The sequence below is a fragment of the Macaca mulatta genome, chromosome 5 (genome assembly GCF_049350105.2).
Source record: "Macaca mulatta isolate MMU2019108-1 chromosome 5, T2T-MMU8v2.0, whole genome shotgun sequence".
Lineage (NCBI taxonomy): Eukaryota > Metazoa > Chordata > Mammalia > Primates > Cercopithecidae > Macaca > Macaca mulatta.
The window spans coordinates 170,021,592-170,045,534 of NC_133410.1; the positions used below are offsets into that span (position 1 = coordinate 170,021,592).

The 23,943-nt window shown below is 32.5% G+C and overlaps 1 protein-coding gene across 1 annotated transcript in view; it reads right to left on the minus strand.

The window, feature by feature from the left end:
* The window catches only part of FSTL5 (follistatin like 5), an 810,882-nt gene that overhangs the window by 93,235 nt on the left and 693,704 nt on the right, over positions 1–23,943 (minus strand). Inside the window, exon 12 of the mRNA XM_015139434.3 lies at positions 16,012–16,130. Coding sequence (XP_014994920.3) covers positions 16,012–16,130 — 119 coding nt within the window. The remainder of the gene's footprint in view (positions 1–16,011; positions 16,131–23,943) is intronic.

The following is a 23,943-nucleotide window of genomic DNA, read 5'->3' on the forward strand; positions in this document are numbered from 1 at the left end:
GGCAGAGATTCTCAAATAATGGTCCCGCAGGCCAAATTTGGCCCACTGCCTAATTTGGTATGATCCAGAAACTAGGAATGTTTTCTTTATCTTTTAATGGTTGAAAAAAAATTTAAAAAGGAGTACAATTTCATGACAAGTAAATATTATATGAGATTCAAATTTACAGAAATGAAGATGTATTATAACCCAACTATAGCTATTCATTTAAATATTATGGCATCTTTCATGTTATAATGACAGACATATGTCCTGAAAAGTCTAAGATATTTACTTACTATCTGGCCATTTGCAGAAGAAAAAAAGCTGCTGATCCCATTTTAGTATACATTCTGACCTTAGTTATCATTTTTGTTATATTATTTAAATTCTTTCTGCCTGTGGCGGCTACTTTGTCTTCAGTTCCCTGGATGTGGCTTCAGAAAAGTCAAGGCTCAGACTTTAGTTTTCTGCTCTATTTCCTTTACATTAAATTCCTCTGAAAACTCATCCATTCTGATTGCCTAATTACTATCATGGTCAGGTAACACCCAGACACTAATCTATGGCCTTGTCATTCACCAGACTTTCCTCCGCTGTCTTCTTCTAGGAAAATTGTTGAACAGGTGGTTTCAAACAGAGAGATAATACAGAACAAAAAAGTATAATATCTTAAAGGAAGTATTAAAGTTGATCCAAAACTTAATGAAAGAAATAAACCAAAGAAAGGATGAAATACTTGCATTCCTGAACACAAAGAAAGTGATTTGTATTAGAAAAGTTTTAAAAAACTGAGTAGTTCTATATAGTAGGAGACTATTGAATAGAAACGTAACAAAATAAAATTCACAATACAAATATTCCAAACTTATATATTGAACATAAGTATAGTTTATATGTCAAATGTCTTGTCTTTTAGAAAAAAAAAAAAGTAAATGTATGGACTTTGGAAGATGGGAAACTAAAGCACTGAAAGAGCCATTAGTTAAATGCTAATGAGGCTGGGCGCGGCAGCTCAGGCCTGTAATCCCAGCACTTTGGGAGGCCAAGGCAGGTGGATCTCTTCAGGTCAGGAGTTCAAGACTAGCCTAGCCAACATGGTGAAACCCCCTCTCTACTAAAAATGGAAATACAAAAATTATCAGGGCATGGTGGTGCACACCTAAGTAATCCCAGGCACTCAGGAGGCTGAGGCAAGAGAATGGCTTCAACCCAGGAGGCAGAGGTTGCAGTGAGCCGAGATCGCAGCGCTGCACTCCAGCCTGGGCGACAGAGTAAGACTCCGCCTCAAAAAAAGCAAAACAAAACAAACAAAAAACCCAGTAAATATCTGGTTCTCTGCATAATTTGGATTACCAATGCATTCTGTAACTTATGTGAATAAAAACAAACTGTCTCTGGTATCATGAAGAACGCAGAAATACAAATGTGGTAAATAAGGTGGTCTAACATGTATATATACAACTTGAGTCCCGAATTAGGGAGCCTTGGAGATCCACCCATGTTTGTTATGTAGACACTATTAGACAAGTACTGAAAGAAAACAGATGTTGAGACAAAGGAGAGGAGAAAGGGTTTGGTGTCTTAATATATCATTAAATAAAGGTATTTAAGTCTGAAAACTTCTGGAAACACTGCAGGCCTGGGTCTCTCACTGATCTAGTTAGTAGTTATGATAGTTTCGCATTGTTTTACTTTTATGCTTCTCTACCAATCAGGTTCCTAAGACAGGCAGAGAGTCCCTACCCACTTTTTGTAACTGAAAATTGAATTGGGATTTTTCTCTTGGTTGCCGATGTGTGTAAATTAACCACTCTCTCTGTTCCTTCCTGCCACAAATAATGTATAAGATTGCCTCATAGGAAATAGAGCCATCGGCCGGGCGCGGTGGCTCAAGCCTGTAATCCCAGCACTTTGGGAGGCCGAGACGGGCAGATCACGAGGTCAGGAGATCGAGACCATCCTGGCTAACACCGTGAAACCCCGTCTCTACTAAAAATACAAAAAAAAAAAAAAAAACTAGCCGGGCGAGGTGGCGGGCGCCTGTAGTCCCAGCTACTCCGGAGGCTGAGGCAGGAGAATGGCGTAAACCCGGGAGGCGGAGCTTGCAGTGGGCTGAGATCCGGCCACTGCACTCCAGCCCGGGCTACAGAGCAAGACTCCGTCTCAAAAAAAAAAAAAAAAAAAAAAAAAAAAAGGAAATAGAGCCGTCAACATAATCCTTTCTGTTTTCTACAGAGTTTCTTTTAGTTACTCTTTCCCAGTGCCCCCTCTTTTGTAAAAAAATAATTAATACATTTTGGTATGAATTTTAATTAATTACAAATGTATAACTTTTTTATCCATTGTTCATCAACAAATGTCCTGTCCATCAGCTAGAACATTCTACTTAATATTTCGTGAAAAACAATGATTTTCCACAGCTATTGAAAAGCACTCCAAAATACTTTGTCAAATTATTTTCAATCTATCTTTGGCAGCCAAATTTCCAACACCTACATAATTCATTCCTAGCTTCGAGGTGTTTCACTGATTTTCTTCTTGTCTGAATTTTCACAGAATTTTTATTTTGTGACTTATAATTTGGCAATGAATCATATATTATATTTCCAATTAAAATGTTAGCCTTTGCTATTCCTGTATTTCTACATTTCCCAAACATAACGCTGAAGGTACAATATTTGCTTAGTAAATACGTGTTTAAATGTCGCTTATAATAGCCAAAAAAAAAGAGTCAAGAAGTGGTGTATGTTACTCAATCATTATATTAAACACTATGCAATGTCATGCAGAATCATTGAGAAACTGAATTCTAGAGTAGTACTAATCAAAATGTGGTCTGTAAACTGCTACCAGTTGACATACAATTTGCTACCAAGCTGAGGATTGCATAGATATTGAAATTAACCATTGAGAACCTTTTATAGCAATTTGACATTGCCGTAATTTCCCTGTATGTGATCAGTAGACCTATCTAATTTAATAGTATTTAAACCAGTTTGAGTATTGTCAAATTTGCCTGGAGGATTTCATGTAGTGAAAACTATCCACTGGTTTTTACAAGAGAAAAACAGAATGAGCAAAACTCAGTGATTTTTTTTCTCCCACAGAGTTTAGGAAGCACTGATTTCATGCTTTTTTATTGTAGTTCTCTCTCTTTCTCTCTTTCAGTCTTTCTTTGAAGTATATATTTTTAACGAAGCTGTCACAATCTGAGTCTATTGCTGTAAATTTTGAAAGTGAATAATAAAATACTTGGAGAAAAAATGTTCAGTTTGTCAAATGCAAGGAATATAAATAATTATTCTGAATGAGGATTTATTCAGTTTGTCATAAATCAAGGCAAATACAACACAGTTACTTTTGTACTGAATTAGAATATTCAGGTTTGGATTCCTAGGATTATTTATAGTCATGTAGAAATATTTGTCTATATACACACATGATCAAGACTGAACTATTTGTGAATACGCTAGATATAAATTCCTTTCAATATCGCTTTGCAATATTGGAAAAAATCAATCTTACAAAAATGCATTGAACGATTTGGTAGCATTGAATAGTCTCCTCATTTGACCATTTTTTTAAAGCACTGAGGATAAAATACTTTCAGTTATTTTTTAATTGCTTATAACCAAAGCAATATATTTTTTTCTAAAATGAGATATATTAAATTTATCCCATTCAATTTCCGATTTCATTTATAATATCATAAGCAGTCTTTCTCATATTAGTCAGAATATAGGTAGTCATGGTAACTTGGGGGCTGTATTTGCCTACTTTGTGCTACATGGACACACTTATGTAGCATGATTTTGCTTTAGGATATCAAGGTCCAAAGGCTACATTACAGAATTGTTTCTTCTTTCTTTTAATATATTATGTCTTTCAGCAATACAATAAAAACAAAGCTTATAACACTATGCTATCATAAGCTGAGCATTGTTTTCTCTTTACAGATAGCATATTAGAGAGGTTAAAAATAACAGGTTTTGAGGCCAAAGAGACCTCAGTGTAATGTCCAAAGGTGTACTTATATTGTCTGTGCAAGTAGACCTGCTGAGGCTTGTTACCTCATTGGTAAATTGGGTATAATAATATTAGCTATCACATGGAGTTATTGTGAGAAGTACATACAATCATATTTGAAAAGGTCAAGTGATCAATAAAAGTTACCTCCTATTTTCATATAGAAAATTATCGATGTGCTACATTTGACAAAAACTGTAACAGTCTACATGCTTTTGATGCAAACGTAAAAAAAAAAATTACCAAATGTTTTGGAAGGAAGTTTGCTGTGCATGTTCAAGAGATTTAGAGAGCTACTTTAAATGTGGCATGATTATTGCATATAGGGCAAGAAGAATTTTGTTCTGTCTGGTGTTTGGCAGTTCCATGACTGAACAAATCACTTGATCTTTCTCATTTCTTTACCTGAAAACTGAGAGGATTAAATCAGAAGTTTGTCAATTTTTTTTCATGAAAAAAAAACCAATTTATTTGAATTATTTCAACTCTGCTTAAATGTAAAATGTTATAGTGGTTTATAAAAATATTGAATTAGAAAAGAAAAGTTGGTTTAAAAAGACACAACTGTAGGGTGTTAAATTTCAAATGCTTACAGAACATAAAAACCAAATTCTAGATGCTTTGTGAATGTAGGACTAGGTGGTAGCTTTTCTGGCTTTTATAGTTATTTTAAAGGAGCTGAAATCCTAGCTAGGGGGAAGGTACAGGTGCCATTAGACACTGAGAACAGGAGAGGCAGGCAGGCATTTAATGTCTGTTGGGAAAGGCATATATTTGAATAGTAGGGAAAGCAAATTAAATATCAAGACAAAAGGTCTAGAGTTAGATCCAAAAAATAGTAAATAGAGCTTGACAAAAAGGTGTTGGAATTGAAACAATATTAAAGCAAAAATAATAGAAAATGACTGGATGGATATTGGTAATTGCAAATTGTATGAACAATGAGGGTTTATGGATCAAACTAATTTAAACCTAGTATGGGTAAGTTGGAATTAGAGAATTAGATGTGTTTAAACTTTCCTCGATATGATGACTATTTGAATTGTATAGGAGCAGTGATATTCTTTCTTTAACTTGTGGCACACAGCACAGTTAGTGGGTTGGTTAGTGAGGGAAAAAAAAATAAAACTAAAGAAAATAATTACCACGTAACACATGAAGTTAAGTGACCACCAACTGTTGATTAATAAATTCTTATCATGAAAAAGTCAATAAAATATTTGTTTTAAGTGCCAAAAGTATACATCTTTCTGTGCAGTTTTCCTGACAATAAATATCCAGCCTTTTTATTAAACATTGAAAAGAGGGAGTTTGGGATACTTTCTTAATGCAGCTTTTAAAACATGGCTGCAGGAATTAAAATGTAATTTTTTTTGGTTTGTTTTTGTACTTCAGTCCTATCATGTAGAATTCATTTTCTCAGCTGGATTTTTCATGTAATAGGTTTTTTTAATTTCAAATCTGCATTATATTCGTTTTATTCATATGACCAGAAAATAGAGACATTAATTCTGTTGAAATAAAAATTCTAGTTTTTAAAAGACATTTTATATGAATTCTAGTTGGATTTAATTTACTCTGATCCTCTGAATTTCTAATATTATTGTGGAATTAATTTCATTATTTCTTATTACAAATTCATAAAATAATCAAAAACAAACTTTTAACGAAAAGTGTCATACAGTTTGAAGATGGAACATCTGATATAATACAAGTTCTCCTTTCTCCCTCTTAAATGTTTCTCTCTCCTTTTAGTAATGACACACGAGTTCTGATAACACATGCTGTACAATTTCTATTTTTGGGAAACTTAATTGAGGAGTGAGACAGATTTTATTAATTACTATTCTAGATATGCATATGTAGGCTTTCCCTGTGATTATCTCACTCTGTTTACTAACTAAAAAAATGTTTACATGGAAGGATAAATCAGGTGGATTTTGTGATTGCTGGATTATCCACATTTGATTCAGTACAGTATATCACTTAGGAATTAAACTTTTTTTTCCCTGTGGCACATAATCTCACAATACAGCTGGTGCTTCGTTCTTCCATCTTTCCATATTGTCTGGTACAGAAGTGCCTTACATGGAACAAAGGCTTAATAGGGTTTGCAAAACTACAATTGACTGAAAAAATTACTCTGAAATGAAATCAATTTATCTTTAAAAACTATAAATGTTTTACAGAGACAATTATATGTGGTTAATTTTTAAGCATTATTGTAATTCACACATAAATTTGTGCTACATAAGAATGACTAAAAGAGCTTTGCATTTGATTTCATACAGTTATGTGGTAAAGTAATATTGGACAAAGATTGTTATATATGTATACTATTGCTATGTTTTATCATTTAAAGGAAACCCATAAAAATGACTTTTTTTTTTTTGAGACGAGTCTTGCTCCTAGTAGCATGATTTCAGCTCACCGCAAGCTCTGCCTCCCGGGTTCACGCCATTCTCCTGTCTCAGCCTCCCAAGTAGCTGGGACTACAGGCGCCCGCCACCACGCCTGGCTAAATTTTTGTATTTTTAGTAGAGACGGGGTTTCACCGTGTTAGCCAGGATGGCATCGATCTTCTGACCTCGTGATCCGCCCGCCTCGGCCTCCCAAAGTGCTGGGATTATAGGCATGAACCACCGCGCCTGGCCAAAAGATTTGTTTTTTAAAAAGCATCATTTACTTAAAGACTTTGGCTCTGTACCTACCTTCATTTGATATGAAAACATAGAAATAAAAAGCACATTATCTTTTTCCATTACATTGATAACTATACATTTATTATCATATTTATAAAATATTACATTTTATCTGGCCTCTTTTTTTTTTACTGAAAATTTAAATAGGGTTCCAGGCCACATTATCCATTTTAGGAAAATTCTTCAGAGTAACAACTTGAAAACAATATTGAGAATTCACAAAACCTGACCCGGTGATTTAGTTCAGTGTAAATCCTTAGAAATATATACAGATTATATAATCAGTATGCTATTATTTAATCCTATCTTTTAATTTTTCAAGTAAGTTCAAAAGGCAGCTATCAGCTATTAGATATCTTTTGTGAAATTATATTAGCTACTGTTTAGTGAAAATCACAGATTACAGAGTTAAGTTTTGAATGTAAATGATACTAGATATATACATTTTTAAACATGTAATCTTTCTCCTTTGCTCCTATCATAAGGAGTTAATTTTTTACTTTAAAATAGAGATGGGATAGAACTGATTGCTTCTTTTTCAGGGTGGAAGCAATAACACTTAGGAGAGAGCCTACAGGCCGGGCGTGGTGGCTCATGCCTGTAATCCCAGCACTTTGGGAAACAGGTGGGCAAATCACCTGAGGTCAGGACTTCAAGACCAGCCGGGTCAACATGGTGAAACCTCGTTTTTACTAAAAATACAAAAATTAGCTGGGCGTGGTGGCACGCGATTGTAATCCCAGCTACTGTAGAGGCTGAGGCAGGAGACTGGCTTGAACCGGGAGGCAGAGGTTGCAGTGAGTTAAGAACACGCCACTGAAATCCAGCCTGGGCAACAGAGTGAGACTCTGTCTCAAAAAAAAAAAAAAAAAAAAAAAAAGAGAGAGAGAGAGAGACAGCCAACAAATAGATCCCATTCCCCATTCCAGCAGAAACACCTTGGTAGAGTTTTCAAGCAATATAGTTATGCTGCCAGTAGTTGCACCCTTGAAATGTGTTTTATGTTAAATTTTCTTTAAAGCTATACAAATGAGATTTATAATAGGATTGTACAATATGCAGCCACATATCAATTTCATCTTCCTTTTACCCTTCTATATCTTTAAGACAGCCTAGTTTCCTGATCTTTTGAAAAATATTTAAATTAGGAGAAATTCAGTAGTATTATTTCTCTTTTTGTGCCCTCAGTGTACATCTGTCTATAAGAGCAACCATTACACTTGAGTGTGCTTAAAATTTCTGTATCTGTTATGTTATTATTTTCTCTCCCCTGCCTATCACAATGCTTGACACAAAGCAAATTCCAAATATGGATAAACAAGTAAACAAACCTCCGTGCATGAGTGATAATTTGGAAGTCAATATTAAATGGGTCAAATTTAGATCTCATCTATAAACTACTGTAGAGGCATACTATGAAATATTTATTTTAAAATATAGCCAGAACATAACTTCTAGTACACCTTTCTGTTAACATGTATATATGCATATATATGTAATATGTGTTTACATGAAAACAGCAGCTGCTTTAATTCTGTTGTTTTCTAAAATTAAAAAATAGGTGGACAGCATAGCTCATGGCGCAACTATGTTTTTGCTTGGCAAGTTCTAGATGAAATATTGACTCTGCCATTAATTTGCCAAGCAACCCATAATATGTCCTCTAAAATGGGATCAACAACATTTTGAAAATAAATGACTAAGATAGAAAAAAACGAGTTATAATGAGCAATAAGTTGGCAGCTTACACACTAAAATATGAATGATAATTTTGAAGTTTAAGCTATTTTCATTGTAATTCTTATTATATAGTTCTTTCTTAATTTCCATGCAGACAACATGGTATATAAAATAATTATATAGTGCATGGAGAAATGTAAATGTATTTTTAAATACTGAAGAGTTAATTTTTAATATTTACCAATAGAAACATTTAGTAAAATAAAATTGAAACACAGTTTCTCATAGTATACTTTCCTTCCCTCACCACCTCCAGACTGATATTTGTGACTTTTTTAAAATATGGAAAAAATTTTTAAAGAAATGGATGTCTTCACTGTTAAATTGAAATTGTGAGAACTATTGTTGAAATATCAAAAGTAAACAGTGAGAAATGAAGCCAGTATTCAGAAACTTATAGTTAAATGAAAATTTTTAGAAATGTTGAGAAAAATAAAAGCTAAAGATGTAATCATTATATTGTAAATCTAACCCATGAGTATGCAAAATAATTATATAATTTTCAATATATTTAGGAAAAAAAGTTATTAGAATTGTATAAGCAAAATTATTGTCTTTCATAGAAGAACACCAACAGACAATATTTAATATTGATAATTCAAGAAATACCATTGCTAACTACCTTTTTTAGTGATTAAATGTAGCAATTGATCGAGCTGGCACTAGACATAGGGAAACATGAAGGAATAATATATTGTATTTTATAATAAAATATTTTGTTTTATTTTATATTTGCCATGAAAATATATTACCTGGAAAAAATAGGTCTTTTTTTTGTGTTAAAATATATCTTATATGAAAAGACTAAGTATTCTTTAAGACACATCTAATATGATAGATTTGTGTGATTTTGTAAATCTCAAGTAAAAGGTTTTGATGTTTAAATATATTTGTATCAATATTTTTTCTGTCAAAATCTTCAATTTTACCTTTAAGAAGTTTCTATTGAAAAATCTAAATAACCTTAAACACGTTTATTTGTAAAGTGTGTGGAATGCACTTTTACATGTGTATAAGTGAGTCCTTATTAATCATATAAAAATGTTGTCGATGGATTGTCTGAAACACACATCATTCTGATCACATTCATCCAAATACCTTGGCTACTTGTTAGCGATAATCTCTTGAAAGGACTTCATATGCTGCTTGGCCCACTTAATAATGCTATACAACTCCATTACATTTATGAGCTTTCCACTGTTGTTCCCCCCAATTTTAGGCTTACATATTAAAGCTTAACAGAAACACAAAGTGAGAATTATAAAACAGTGTGATTATTAAGGAAGCTTTATAAGACCTCTTTACATCTACGATGTCAAGCACTGATTTGTTAAATTCATTTCTTTTTAAATTTACAGAATAATCTTCTAAGGAATAGTTAGAAGTAGTTTACATTCCTCTCTTCAGGTAGCTCTTTGCAGGATATCACTGTAACCACAAAGGGACTAAGGCTCACGTTGTTATCATTCTATAACTCTGTAAGTTAAGCCAGGTTTGAAAAGAGACACCCTGAGGAAAAAAAAAAAATAAATAAGTGGGGAAACATTTTGATTCCCCTTCTGAAAGATGGTGGTGTTGTATTCAAAAGGTTACTCACTGGCTTCATGGGGAAATGGATTGTCTGCATCATGTAAAGGGGCTGGTATTTCAAACGACTATTTTTGAGGACCAAGTTTGCAGAAGTATAACTGGACTAGAAACAGAGCAAGGGAACTGATGAACACCCTGAAGGTTGCTTTGCTTGAGATAAAGGTCAACAATAGCAGAAAAAGAAATGTGGACCATTGAGCTTCCCAGTTTCTAATCTCAGTTTCAATTTCTTGAAACGTAAGTATTCTGGACATTACAAACAACCTGTTCCTATGCAAGAATTCTTTTCTAACAGACTGGTAACAGTAGTTTATAAAGGTAAAATAATTTTGGCTTGTGGAAACTCCAAACCTGGATAACAGACATTTTAGAGGAGACTTACATCAGACTCCCTGTATAAAGTATAATGAGTTCAGTTCTACAGTTCAGTATAATTTAAGTTAGCATTAAAACCGGGTATAGGCTGGCTGAGATGGCTCATGGCTGTAATCCTAGAGCTTCAGAGGTTAAGTCAAGAGAATCTCTTAAGCCCAGGAATTAGTGACTAGCCTGGGCAGCTTGTGAGGCCCCGTCTCTGCAAAAAATTGAAAATAATTAATCGGATTCAGTGGTGTGCACTTGTAATTTCAGCTACCCACGAGGCTGAGGTAAAAGGATCCCTTGAGCCCAGGAACTCAACACTGCAGTGAGCTATGAATGCACCACGGCACACCAACCTCGGCGAAAGAGTGAGATCTTGTTTCAACAAAACAAAACAACAACAACAACAAATCAGTAATAGATCTTTCAGGTTCCACAATATAAGACATATGCATAATAAGACACATGGTTTTCTTTAAACTTATTTCAGGATCCATTAAATAATAAGTAATACCATGGCATATGTGAAGAGCAGCAGCTAGATCTGTAACAAGCAAAGAAGCTGACTGAATGAAGAAGTGTCAAAGAATAAAAGAGTAATAGATAAGGATGGAACCGTGGTAGAAAACCAGAAGAGTAACCAAGTTGGTGATCTTGGGAAAGCTTGTTTTTGAGCCTGTAATTTTAAACATATTTCCAAACTCCTTTTCAGTTTGAGTCCTGAATCCATAAGTCTGAAATATAATTCTATTTGCTTGAAGTTCATACTCTAGGTGACATGATGAAATCATGTGTACAACTGGGATAAATATAGAAATAATCGTATCTAGTAAAGCTACATAACAAGATGGAAAAAAGACGAAAAATAACTAAAAGTCTGTTGTACATATCCTCACCAACTCACTATCAAAACGTGAAACCTAACGCAATCTGACATTACATCAAAATTGAGTTTTTATTTCAGCAAGCACAACACCATTTTCTGAGAGATTTGATTCTACACTCTAAATATATCAGGTCTTATTTAAACTTTATTGATCAATGAGTTATATTGGGAAGTACACTGCTGCTCTCTCTTAATGGAGACCATGAATTTGAAAAATATTATATTCATATTTAATCCCTTTTCATGGGAAAAAATGATTCCAAAAGACTCATTTCCACCACCGGTACTCAAGAAATCTGTCTTCTAAAATGAAACACATTAGTGCTTTTTTCGGTACTAAAAACTCATATACAGTGCATTTACACAGGAACTTATCACTACGTGATCCTGAATTAATAGATCCATGAGGTTATAGTCACTCTGAAACAATTCAATGATAAATTACTCTATGAAACATTTTTCACAAACACATTGAAAGAAGAATATTGTTTTATGGCAATTGTAAATTAAGGAGAAGTATTAATGTAGAGAGAGAATTAGATGTATACATTTTTAAACTTAGAGAATGCATAAAACAATGAATAGCTAAGGCTTAAAGCAATGGAATTTTTGTTAAATTCATTTAACAAATGTTTCTTGGCCTGTCATATGTAAGACATTGTACCGAGCATGTTGAGAATACAAACACTAACCAAACTTAATCCTTGACTACAAGGGACAGGAAGATGTGATGGTTGATTTATACGTCAGCATGGCTAGATTATGATGCCCACTTGTTTGGTCAAATACTTGTCTGGATGTTGCTGTGAAGATGCTTGTGAGGTGATTAGCATTTATAATTAGTTGACTATAAGTAAACAGATTACCCTCCATAATGTTTATGGGCCTCATCTAATCAGTTGAAGGACTTAAGAGCAAAGACTAAGGTTTTTGTTTTTTGTTTTTTGTTTTTGTTTTTTTTTTTGAGACGGAGTCTCGCTCTGTCTGTGGCCCAGGCTGGAGTGCAGTGGCCGGATCTCAGCTCACTGCAAGCTCCGCCTCCCGGGTTTACGCCATTCTCCCGCCTCAGCCTCCCAAGTAGCTGGGATTACAGGCGCCCGCCATCTCGCCCGGCTAGTTTTTTGTATTTTTTCTTTTTTTTAGTAGAGACGGGGTTTCACCCGGTTAGCCAGGATGGTCTCGATCTCCTGACCTCGTGATCCTCCCGTCTTGGCCTCCCAAAGTCCTGGGATTACAGGCTTGAGCCACCGCGCCCTGCCAAGACTAAGGTTTTTTAAAAAAGAAGGAATTCTACCTTAAGGCTTCAACATAGAAATCCTGCTTGAGTTTCCAGCCTGCTCTATGAATTTAAGATTCAAGACTATGACTTTAACTCCTGTGTAAGTTTCCAGACTGACAGTCAGACCAGTAGATTTTGGACTTAAGACTGCAACATCAACTCTTATCTGAATTTCCTTCTGGCTGGCAAACTCTACAAATTTTGGACTTGACATATCCCACCTGCAATTGTGTGAGCCAATTCCTTAAAATAAAACATATAGGAGATAGAGAAAAAGATAGAGATAGAGATAGAAATCAAATGACAGAAATAGAGGGAAATGTAGTGGTAGAGGTAGTGGTAGCAGCAGAGATAGAGACAGATAGAGAGAGAAATGGAGAGCCTATTGATTCTGTTTTTCTGGATAAATATTTTCTGATTGCATAGTATTCAACAAATTTCTCATGAAATTACTTTGTAATTAGAAATATATTCTTAAGAGAATGTAGCACCAAATAGCTTCCATACTCTGAAATTGCCATCTATCTTGTTTTTAAATGTAGAAAATATTACCTTCAAGTAAAAATTATTTACTTCAACACTTATTCTCAAAGCATAACATGATCAATGCACTTCTCATTCTATTAGGATATACTTGTATGTACATGACAGTATTTGTGTATATATATATTCCAATTATTTAAGCTTATTTTATATTAAGGAATGAAAAATGGCAGAGTAATATAAAAGGAATTTAATTTACTCTAGCCTCTTTTCATATATATGGCATATAATAATTACATAAGAAATATATTTCTTTTATGTCATGAGTGTTTCTCCATATATTTTGTATTTAAAAATCGTAAGCAGAAATAAGTTATAACAATTCCCTTTTTTATATTATTCTTGGTGCTTTACAAAATGTTGGTCACCTTAAATTTTGAGCTGTATTTTAATTTCAACATCCAATGCAGCAAAAATGTTATGTGTTTTCAAAACCAAAACACTATTTGATAGTTTTCTCCCTTCTTAAAAATGCAAACATGCTTTTTTTTTTACTCCTTTCATTACTCTTCCATAAGAGTACAGAAACCTTTATAAACTTTTTAATATAGTATAGGAATGCAAACTTTCTATCCTTGCATGTAGTTTTATGTAGAAGCATACATTTCTAGAATAACTTCATATTCTCTAATATTTGTCTCACACACAATATGACTGTAGATTTCCAGGGGCTGTGACTGATATAATCTGATATAGCAGATTAGTTATTAGTAACTAGTTATCCCTGCTTTGTCACTGTTGGTGTATGTTTGTGGATAAGGGTTCATTGTTTGAAGAAAATAAGTTAAAGATGTCATCATTGATATTTGGTTTCTATTTCCTCTTTAATATTTAATTTCTTATCAGAAAATTATACATAGTTTGTATATGTAATTTTTCTCTGTATCTATTATATATTATGTATATTTATTTATCTATGTAGGTATACATAAATATATATGTATACATAGAGAGCTGTATACATCACATTGCTTTGTACATCTCTATGTCTCTATGTCTGTGTATATACATATAAATATATATGTATACATAGACAAATATACATATTTAATTGGATACATAGAGAAATAATACATGTATGCATAGATAAATAAATATACACAATTCTACCTTGTTTTTCTTTAGTTGTTTTAGGAGGACATCTGAGTATTATAAAGCTTTAAAGAGAGAGAAATTCAGGTAAATAACGCTCACATCCTTGTTGCCTTGACATGTTACAAAACTGTCACATCAAATTTTAGCTTGTTTTTTTTAACTTGAGATTCCAAGTTATTAAATTAACTCACCCAGAGCTGTCAAGAAATGTTCTGGGAAAGCAAAGCATGCTCTTTAAGACTTGAGTCACATAGTAATGAAGCATTTACTGATACCCTGAAATAGCACACATGTGGTGCAGGAAGAACATTCTTTGTCTCTAAATTTGCAAATCAAATACCTGAAGTGATAGTTTTGTGATGAAAAGTATGAATTTCACAGCCTATCTTATTAGTATTAGTAATTGAAGTTTCAAATTCTGTGATATAGCCAAGACATATGTGTTATTAGCTGAAAAACTGCTATTCCTGTAGAAATCAGAAACACTCTCCTATAAAATTATTTTGTTCTGATCTAAATAATAATATTTATATTGAACACCACACTACCTATATCTGCATGTTAGTCTATATTTCTTATTCAGAATGTTTTTGTAAAAATATGAGTGTGGCTTAAATTATTTCTTTTATCAGCAATAATTTGTTTTTATTCATGTGTTTATGTATTGCATACATATATGCACAAAACACAACTTATTCAAAGACTGACTTAATAACGATAACGTAAGATTATTAAAAAAAAAATAGGGTCGGGTGAAGTGGCTCACGCCTCTAATCCCAGAACTTTGGGAGACCAAGGAGTGTGTATCACGAGGTCAAGAGTTCAAGATCAGCCTGGCCAACATGTTGAAACCACGTCTCTACTAAAAATACAGAAATTAGCCAGGTGTGGAGGCAGATGCCTGTAATCCCAGCTACTTGGGAGGCTGAGGCAGGTGAATTGCTCGAACCCAGGAGGCAGAGGTTGCAGCGAGCCGAGATCGCACCATTGCACTCTAATCTGGGTGACAGAGCAAGACTCTGTCTTAAAATAAAATAAAATAAAAATAAAATAAAATAAAATAAAATGTGCAATTTAAGATTTTTTTGTATGTATAATTAAGTTATAACTTAACCAAAATGGTAAGAATTTTACTTAATAATTTAGCCTATAGCTGAAATATTTTTAAATAAAAGGACATTATATTTGTTTGTCCTACATAATACCTAGGAGGAAACTGACCTATATTATCTCCTCTCATAATTTTTTTCCTTCTTTTCATTCTAGGGCATGGATTTACAGTATAAATTATTGTCTCCATGTATTAGTATATGACAGCAATACTGCCTACTGGTAGGCTGGAATGGACAATTCAGATAAATAAGGGAAAATATCAAATGTCCATTCCATTGGGACCTCATGAAGAATGAGATGAAGAATAAAAATGGTTTTACATTTATAAAGCATCTAATATATACTAGCTTCCCACCAGATTATTTTATTTTATTTTCTTGTAGTAAATATTACCTATAAATACAGGAGGTATTCTAAACTGGAGAGCAGGCAAAGCTATTGCAGGTCGTGTTCATCCTGTTATTTCGCTTTTCTTACTTTCATTTTAATTACAAGCAAATATTTAGGAATACATAATATATTATTTTCCTCCTCAGATATAAAACCTAAAAAGAATAATACCGAATATCATGGGTTTCATAATTTTTTTCCAACACAAGTCTCATATATGTATAGGTTTTGTTATATTTCCAAAATATAATTCTACTTAACAAAATTTCTGCATGAAATGTCAAAGGAACTTTTTAGATACTTGCCTGAAATCCAAGGAGCTTTTCACTAGGCTTAATGTGCCTCTGAAATTCACATTCTATGGGTTGTATCACTTTGATTCCATCTTCATAAAACACATAGAACATGTTCCCAATTCCCAGACCTTAGGAATAAAAACACATTTAAATGTTCAAAATATAATTATCATAAACCTTTACAATCAAAATTCAGTGCCTCTCATATCTTTATCAGGGGATCAGTTTTCGAAGTTGTGTGATGTTAATAAAGCAAACCATATGGGACCCTCACTGTATACCCATACCACTTCGTGATATTACGCAGACATTACACTTCATTCTTCCTCAGCCGCAATTCAGTGGTTTCTTTAATATAATTAAATGAATGTTTCATAGTTTAAAGCAATTATAAATAGGGATATAAACTCTTGATACATAGATTATGTTGGATACCTTCCCCACTTAATGTACGTGTTGATTAAGGAATAAAAGCACTTTCTGAAGAATCAAATTTATCTTATTACTTTTTTTAGAGTTCACTAGGAAAAGTTTAATTTCTTTGCAGGAGTTTAGTTCATATAAAGATTTTTAGGAAGAAAAAGACCAAATGCCCTAGATTTTGTAGAATAAATGTTTTCTTAAACTAATTTTTGTCAAAATAATTCTAAATAGAGATCTTACATATTAGTTTTAATATTGACAATTTGGGAGGACTCTTTCTATACCTTAAACCAAACGAAGGTCTTTGAAAAATCTTAATTTAATGTTTAAATCACACTTTTCTTTTTCACACTACAGATCTGGATGTGTGGTATCGCAGAAATTCATCTCCCCCGACCCCCGACTTTCTAAATCCATGTCAAATGGGTGCAGGAGGCGTGTTTGAAACATGTGTAGGTTAACTAAAGCCTGAGCCCAGGGAACTTCTGCATACTCATGAACATCTGTTCTCTCTGTTTCCTCTGCTTCTTCTCTGTTCCAATGTGGTCAGTCCTGAGCTCTTGTAATCCTTCCTTTTCTGATCCTCGCCTATATAGCTCTTTTGACCTGTTGTATTGGTTTACACAGTCAAATTTATTCAATATAATTATATCTTACATAATTCAGTGATAGCATGTTTTCTTTAAAAGATAACAATAATATTAAAATCTTGATTGGAAAATCAAACCATTGTTGCTTACAATGTTTACATTCTAAAAACATCTGTAAAGGGAAAGATAATTTATTTAAATAAAAAATAATTTTCTAAGCATTATTATTATTTTTTTCAATTGTGATCTCCTGCAAGGTTCAGCCTGGGCTTTCCATCTATTGATAAACACAATAACAGTTTGTTGATTTGTAAAACATATGTGTTTATTGAACTTAAGTCATATTTCATCTTACATTTTATATGTTTCTAGGGAATACTTATGATCATAAATAATAGCTGACTACTAAATTTTATTTTATTTTTCCATATAACTATGTATCCATATATTCCTAAGATTTAGAGAAAAATGTATACAAACTGAACTATTACTTCATTCATGTTTATACATAATCTGCATACAATTTTTCTTTTGGCACATGAAATTATTTATAATAATACCTATATACTTTAAATGACTCCAGGTTGTTTGATATACCTTATTATTTTATAAATAATTCTCAGTACTTCTATTTTAATAGATGTAAGCTTTAATAGGTAATTATCCATTATAATTCCAGAGAGCAATACATAAATATGGAATATTCCTGAACAGTAGCAGAAGTGGCAAGAACTAAACTCATCACGTTTTTTATAAAATAAAGTTTAGTAGTCAGCTATTATTTATAATCATAGCTTTGTTTAAAGGAATATAAATATTATATGCACAAAAGAGAAAGCCGAAACAGAGCACCTGAGTATTTATGCAAAAGCTTTTTCATTTGTATCAGCAAAGCCTCCATGCAAACACTAACAAATCAATAACTATCAATTTAACGTTATTGGTTTCTGAATATTGTTGTTGAAACTTATAAATGTAACAAAGCCATAATGTGGTGTCTGATTTTCATTTGTGTCTGTTACATACTATGTTTGATTTTTATTACTAAGCTCTTAACATTTTTCAGTGAATGTGACTACCTTTCTTTAACTTCGCCAAAATACTGTTCGACAATTATGAATTTGAATGTGTTTGGGCCTGACAGCTACTTTAAAGTCCAGATTGTTTGTCATGTTTCTTGAAATATTTCCTTCCCTTACTGCTATGCATACTTTTATTAGTTTTTTTTACCGTATTCTACACAGAAAAGAGTCAGTGGGATTCCACTATAATTTGTTGCACTGGTGGAATTCGTGAGCTATATTTTCCACTAAATACCACTTAATCCATCTAAATCACTCTTTCAGGTTCTAGAGTATATTTTCTTGCTTTTTAAAATATGAATTACACATGAACATTTTTACAAAGCATAAACCACTTTTCAGGTTAAAAGTTACTGAAGAAATACAGATACTATTAGTTAAGATTTAGTTTTTTTATTTGACTCTTTTCAATGAGACTATAACTTCTTAGTGCTTATGAAATAGTAATGCCAACAAATTACTAAATACAACTAGATTAATTAAAATAGCAATTATAAAATAAATGCCTATATATTGGTAACTCAGCCTATGAAATAAAACTTTTCATAAGACTCATTCACAAGACTTGATATTTTGCCATTTACATTTTTGCAAGGCATTATTTTCTTCCTCATAAGTTTTATTTAGAATTTTTGCAGCAGAATTTGTGATCTGAACATATGACCTGATATGTTTCTCTTTCAATTTGCTGCTTTGATATTGTGCACACATAAATTTATTAAGATTATCCTCAGCAAAGAGGAATATAAATGACCTGATGATGGAGATGTTGGAAACTGAAGACAAGTATGCACATTTTCATTTGGGACATTCATTAGCTTTATGTGTAAAAATAAAATAATATATTTGTATATATTTTTACTAACTACTAAATTTATATATATTATATTTTTGACAAGTGTAGGGATAAGAAAATAAGACAAAGAGAGATGAGAAATTTCATACTCCGCATTCAGACAGATCAGAGGCAAATCATAGCTCTAGCACTTGCGCTTTTACTGTGAGAATCTTAATTAGACTGTGGGATAATTCCCCATATCAAATTTAAAGATAATAATTATACTATGTCATGCAGCTGTTGTAAGCTTTCAATTAGGTAGAGAATGTAAAATATTTAGGAGAGTAACTCGCACACAGCAAGATTTCAAAGAAATGGTAACTTATTTATTTATTTATTTATTTTTTGTGGATATCTATTCCTTATAACACTACTGAAAAAAGCAAATGGTGACATGGTATATAACCAGAATTTGATAACTATTCTCACTTCTCCTCAAACCCATGCTGTGGAATATAATGCTATTTAAATTTTCTATGATATAAAATGTTAAGTTCTGTTTTCCCAGAATCCTTGAGCCAGCTAGAAGATCAACTTTATTTTCTTGTGGAGCATTTCTTAAATTTGGCCCTTTTAGGGAGTCTGCCAAGCCCAAACCATTTTCCTAATACTATTAAGATGTCATTCACAGTTTTTCTTGCATTATTATTTTTTTAAATGTAGGGTTTAGTTTTCAACAGGCTACATGAAGTATAATGTTATGTAAGATATCACAACAATTCAATGCAGAAGCAGATGTAAGAACCCAGCATCTTCTATTAAGTCAGAAAGTTAAAGGATTTGCAAAATGTAAACAATGTGTTACCTTTTAGCTTTTTGAAAACATAGCTTTAAAATGATAATATGCTATTTATGGCTCCATGTAATGGGTTTATTAGGGCTATTTTAACAAGTTAATAAATGCATATTTTAAATTTTTCTATTTGCATTTCTAATACTAAATATTAGTAGACAGAAATGCCCCCTCCCCCGCCAAACACAAAGGTCTCTAAGTTCTCAATATTTAAGTGTGTAAAGGGATCCTGAGTCTCAAACAGTCTGAGTAGTGGTGAACATTACTTCTGTCTTCATGAATGCATTGTGGTGAATTATATTACAGACATCAGTGACTTCAGTGAAAGATTCTACACTACTCTAGCCACAGTAAAGATCGGGAACATGTGCACTTTTTTTTTTTTTTCCTATTTCAGGCTCTAGTGAAGGCAGACACAAACACTTTTTTTTTTTTTTTTTTGGGCGGGGGTTGTTAATCTAACAGAGTATAGTGACTCCAGATGTTATCCATAATTTATTTGTTCCTTGAGAGCTTTCTTTCTGGTTTTTCTTTCTATACACAGAAAAGACATAAGCAAGAATTACTCCTGCAGTCTTACAAGACAGAAGTATTTCCCAGAGGATTTTCTAATCAATATTGTACCCTGAAATACATGAAATGGACTGAAAAAAAATGGATATAATGCACATTCCTATCTCGATCCTTTGGGAATGGGAACCACTCAAAAACAGTAGTGTATTGTGAAATATAGTTATACTACTTATTATATACAGTGGATATATACCATGTAATTTATTTCAGCAATACAATTTGATTAATTTCCAATTATTGGATGCATGTTTATGTGCATCATAAAAAAGATTTTATTGTGATGTTTTTCTTCCTCTGACTTAATTGTCATTAGTTTTGCATTCATGTTATAGTCCATGAGAAGTTGTAAGTATGATGTAGTGATTTGGTAGCCAATCAAAGGTGTTTCAATAAATTATGGTGTTACACAAAATCCTTCATTGGTGGATATTATCCTTTTTACTTTCAAGTGATCCTAAAGGTATGCATATTTTAAAATATAGAAGAAATCTCCCCTCTTTAGATAAAGAATATTCTTTAGGCAAGAATAGATTGTCTGCATTGCATTTCTCACTGAATAACTCAGCACGGATAGATTTTTGGTTCATGAAAGTTCTCATTCACTATATCCTGACTTTGGAGATAAAATTGTCTTTGTACACAGAGCAAAATCATATCATTGCACCACAATAAAGTCTTTATATTATGTTCAACTATAACAAAACTAGATTATCCTTTCATTCTTGCTAAAAAAATTTTTTGGGAGTGAGTGTGTCAAGCTCTTTTTTAGGCCCTGTTAATCCAGGAAGTGGGCACCATCTGACCACTATGTATATTGGCCAGAGTGATATTATATAAAACCAGTCCTTTTGAGTAAATATACAATCTCCTTAACTTCTAAAGGTGTACTGAAAAAAAACTGAACGGACATCTTCATTATTAACTTCACACACTAATTAGCAGGGCAAATGTTATAATATAATAGAATATTTGTTCGCATTATAAATGGCATTGGTTGCAATCATACATAATTATATCTATGCACACCACGTGTATCACACATGCATGTATATAATTTAAGCCAATGTCATCATATGCCTGTATGTACATGTGCACATGTATAGATATCGCTGCTAATGGATACCTCTTGCAAGATCACATTTTTTATTTAAAAATTGTAAAATGATTTAGAAAGCTTAGATTGACTTAAGTTTTTAGCAGACAGGTTAGTGAAATGGCCAGTGGAAATAACAACTGATTGATTGTGATTTAATTTAACTGGCATCACGTACTAGCCATTAGAAAGCATAGTCTTCCCCTCCACCCAAATGCTATGACTAAATCTCATGTATTCAGAAGACTTATTCTGCAAAAAGTATTTTTCTTTTTATTTATTTTATATTATTACTTTTGTAGGCTCTGTTATTTTTGAGACAGGATATTGCTCTGTCACTCAATCTGGACAGTGGTGTGGGTGGCATAGAGGGCAGTGGAGTGATCACTGCAGCCTTAAGCTCCAGAGCTCAGGAGATCCTCCCACCTCAGTCTTCTGAGTAGCTGTGATTACAGGCATGAGCCATCAAGCCCGGCTAATTTTTTTTTTTTAAATTTTTTGTAGAGACAGGTTTTTGCTATGTTGCCTAGGCTATTCTCAAACTCCTGGCCTCAAGCAATCTTCCCTCTTCGGCCTCCGAAATTGCTAGGATTAAAGGTATCAGCCACCACATCTTGACCTTTTTGATTTTAAATATTATTTCAGTATTATTTTGAGGTAGTAATTGTTTTATTTGTTTTAGTTCCACAGGTTTTTGTGGAACAGGTGGTATTTGGTTACATGAGTAAGTTCTTTAGTGGTGATTTGTGAGATTTTGGTGCACCCATCTCCCAAGCAGTATACACTGAACCCAGTTTGTAGTCTTCTATTTTTTTTCTGTAAAAAAATAGTTATACCAGAGGTTTTTGAACCACACTTAGTAGCCGTATATTCTTCTGTATTTCCCAACCTCCCTGGCAGTGTGGTAATGAAATTTTTTGTGGGTAATGAAATTTTTAAATAATTTTAGGCTGAAGAAGCTAAGCTGGCCTGTTTTTAAATCTGTTTTCCCCCAACTGGATGACACTGGAAACCTTGTATTACAGATTATGAAACTAATCATGAAGTGTAATGTAATGTATTAACTTTGGTGTACAATTTCACTCCATTTCTATTTGTATTTTTTTTGGTTCAGTGTTAGCCCAACTAAATAGTGATTTATTTTAAATGTTTCTATAACATATATTTGTGTGAATAGATACATAAATATTTATAAAGAATAAAAAGGCAATTTTCTTGAATATGAAACTTTTTTCCTGCCTTTAAGTTATTCAAATATATGAAGCCGGTGTTTCCCAAAGTATGTTGTATTCTACTCAATATTGATCCTGGGGATATTCATCAAAGTAATTCATGTGCTAATAAATTTTTAAAATTCCATGTTATATACTGACTCATCCCAAACCTCTCTTTGGAGATTGAAACTAGCATATGTAAAACTTATTAAATTCTTCAATGAATCAAATAATTTAAATTAGTGTCATTCAGTGCCTATATGATCCAAAACATATATTATAAACTTAGACCTCATAACATAAACTAATTACCCACAAAATAAACATTAGAAAATACTTTATTAAATTATATTTAATTATAAATATCATAAATATACTGAAAATGAAAACCAATCACACTGAATATTGTAATGTGTATGTAAAATACATATTAATGCATGTATATTTATATGTATTATATCTATCATTTAATATATAGTAAAACTACTTTTCGGTAAGAATGGTTCACGCTTGAACCTTCTAGATTGAAAGTTTCTTTAGAGCAGATATTAGATCTTATTCATCTATGAATTTCCAATGTTTTCAAAGTGTTTTAATTTAATATGCTCTTTAAAACATTTGTTAACAAGTAAGTGAGATATTTCCTCTATTAATATTGTCATTTTATACTCCTGTAAAACATAAAGATGAGTAGAAAAGCTGAAAGTGGAACCCAGAGATGTAGAGGACATTGCGTTCCAAGATTATATATTGACGAGATTGGTAAGACAACACACATTAAATGCAGTTAAATTTATTTAGATTACAAACTCTTCACTAGATTCTGATGCTCATGTTTTAAAAAATAATTTTATAATTATTAATGTAAAAATAACATAGGTTTACCATTTATAGATGAGTTAAATGGCATTATGGGAGAAACGATCATTTCAACTCTTTCCATTATTGGCCCCAAACGACTTACATTCTATGGTTCTATAATTTGTTCTCTCTGAGATAGATTTTTCTTCGCTATGATAAAGAGGTAAATATATAAATATAAAACACTGCTAGAATGAAAATAAAAGTGTATCTCAGAAATATGTAGTTCATATTTGTTTTATTCTAAATTATAAAAATGGAGAGAATTTTCTTAGAAAATTTAGTTACCTATAATTTTAATTATTTGTATGAGATACTTATACCCAATGATGGGGTTCCATGATTCCTCAAGCCAGTCTATTTTCTCTGGTCACCATTATTACTATTAGTACATGCAATCATTTTTATTGTAATGCCTTGACAATAATTGCGGCATTATAAAATAACTTACAGATGTCTATGAATCAAAATCAA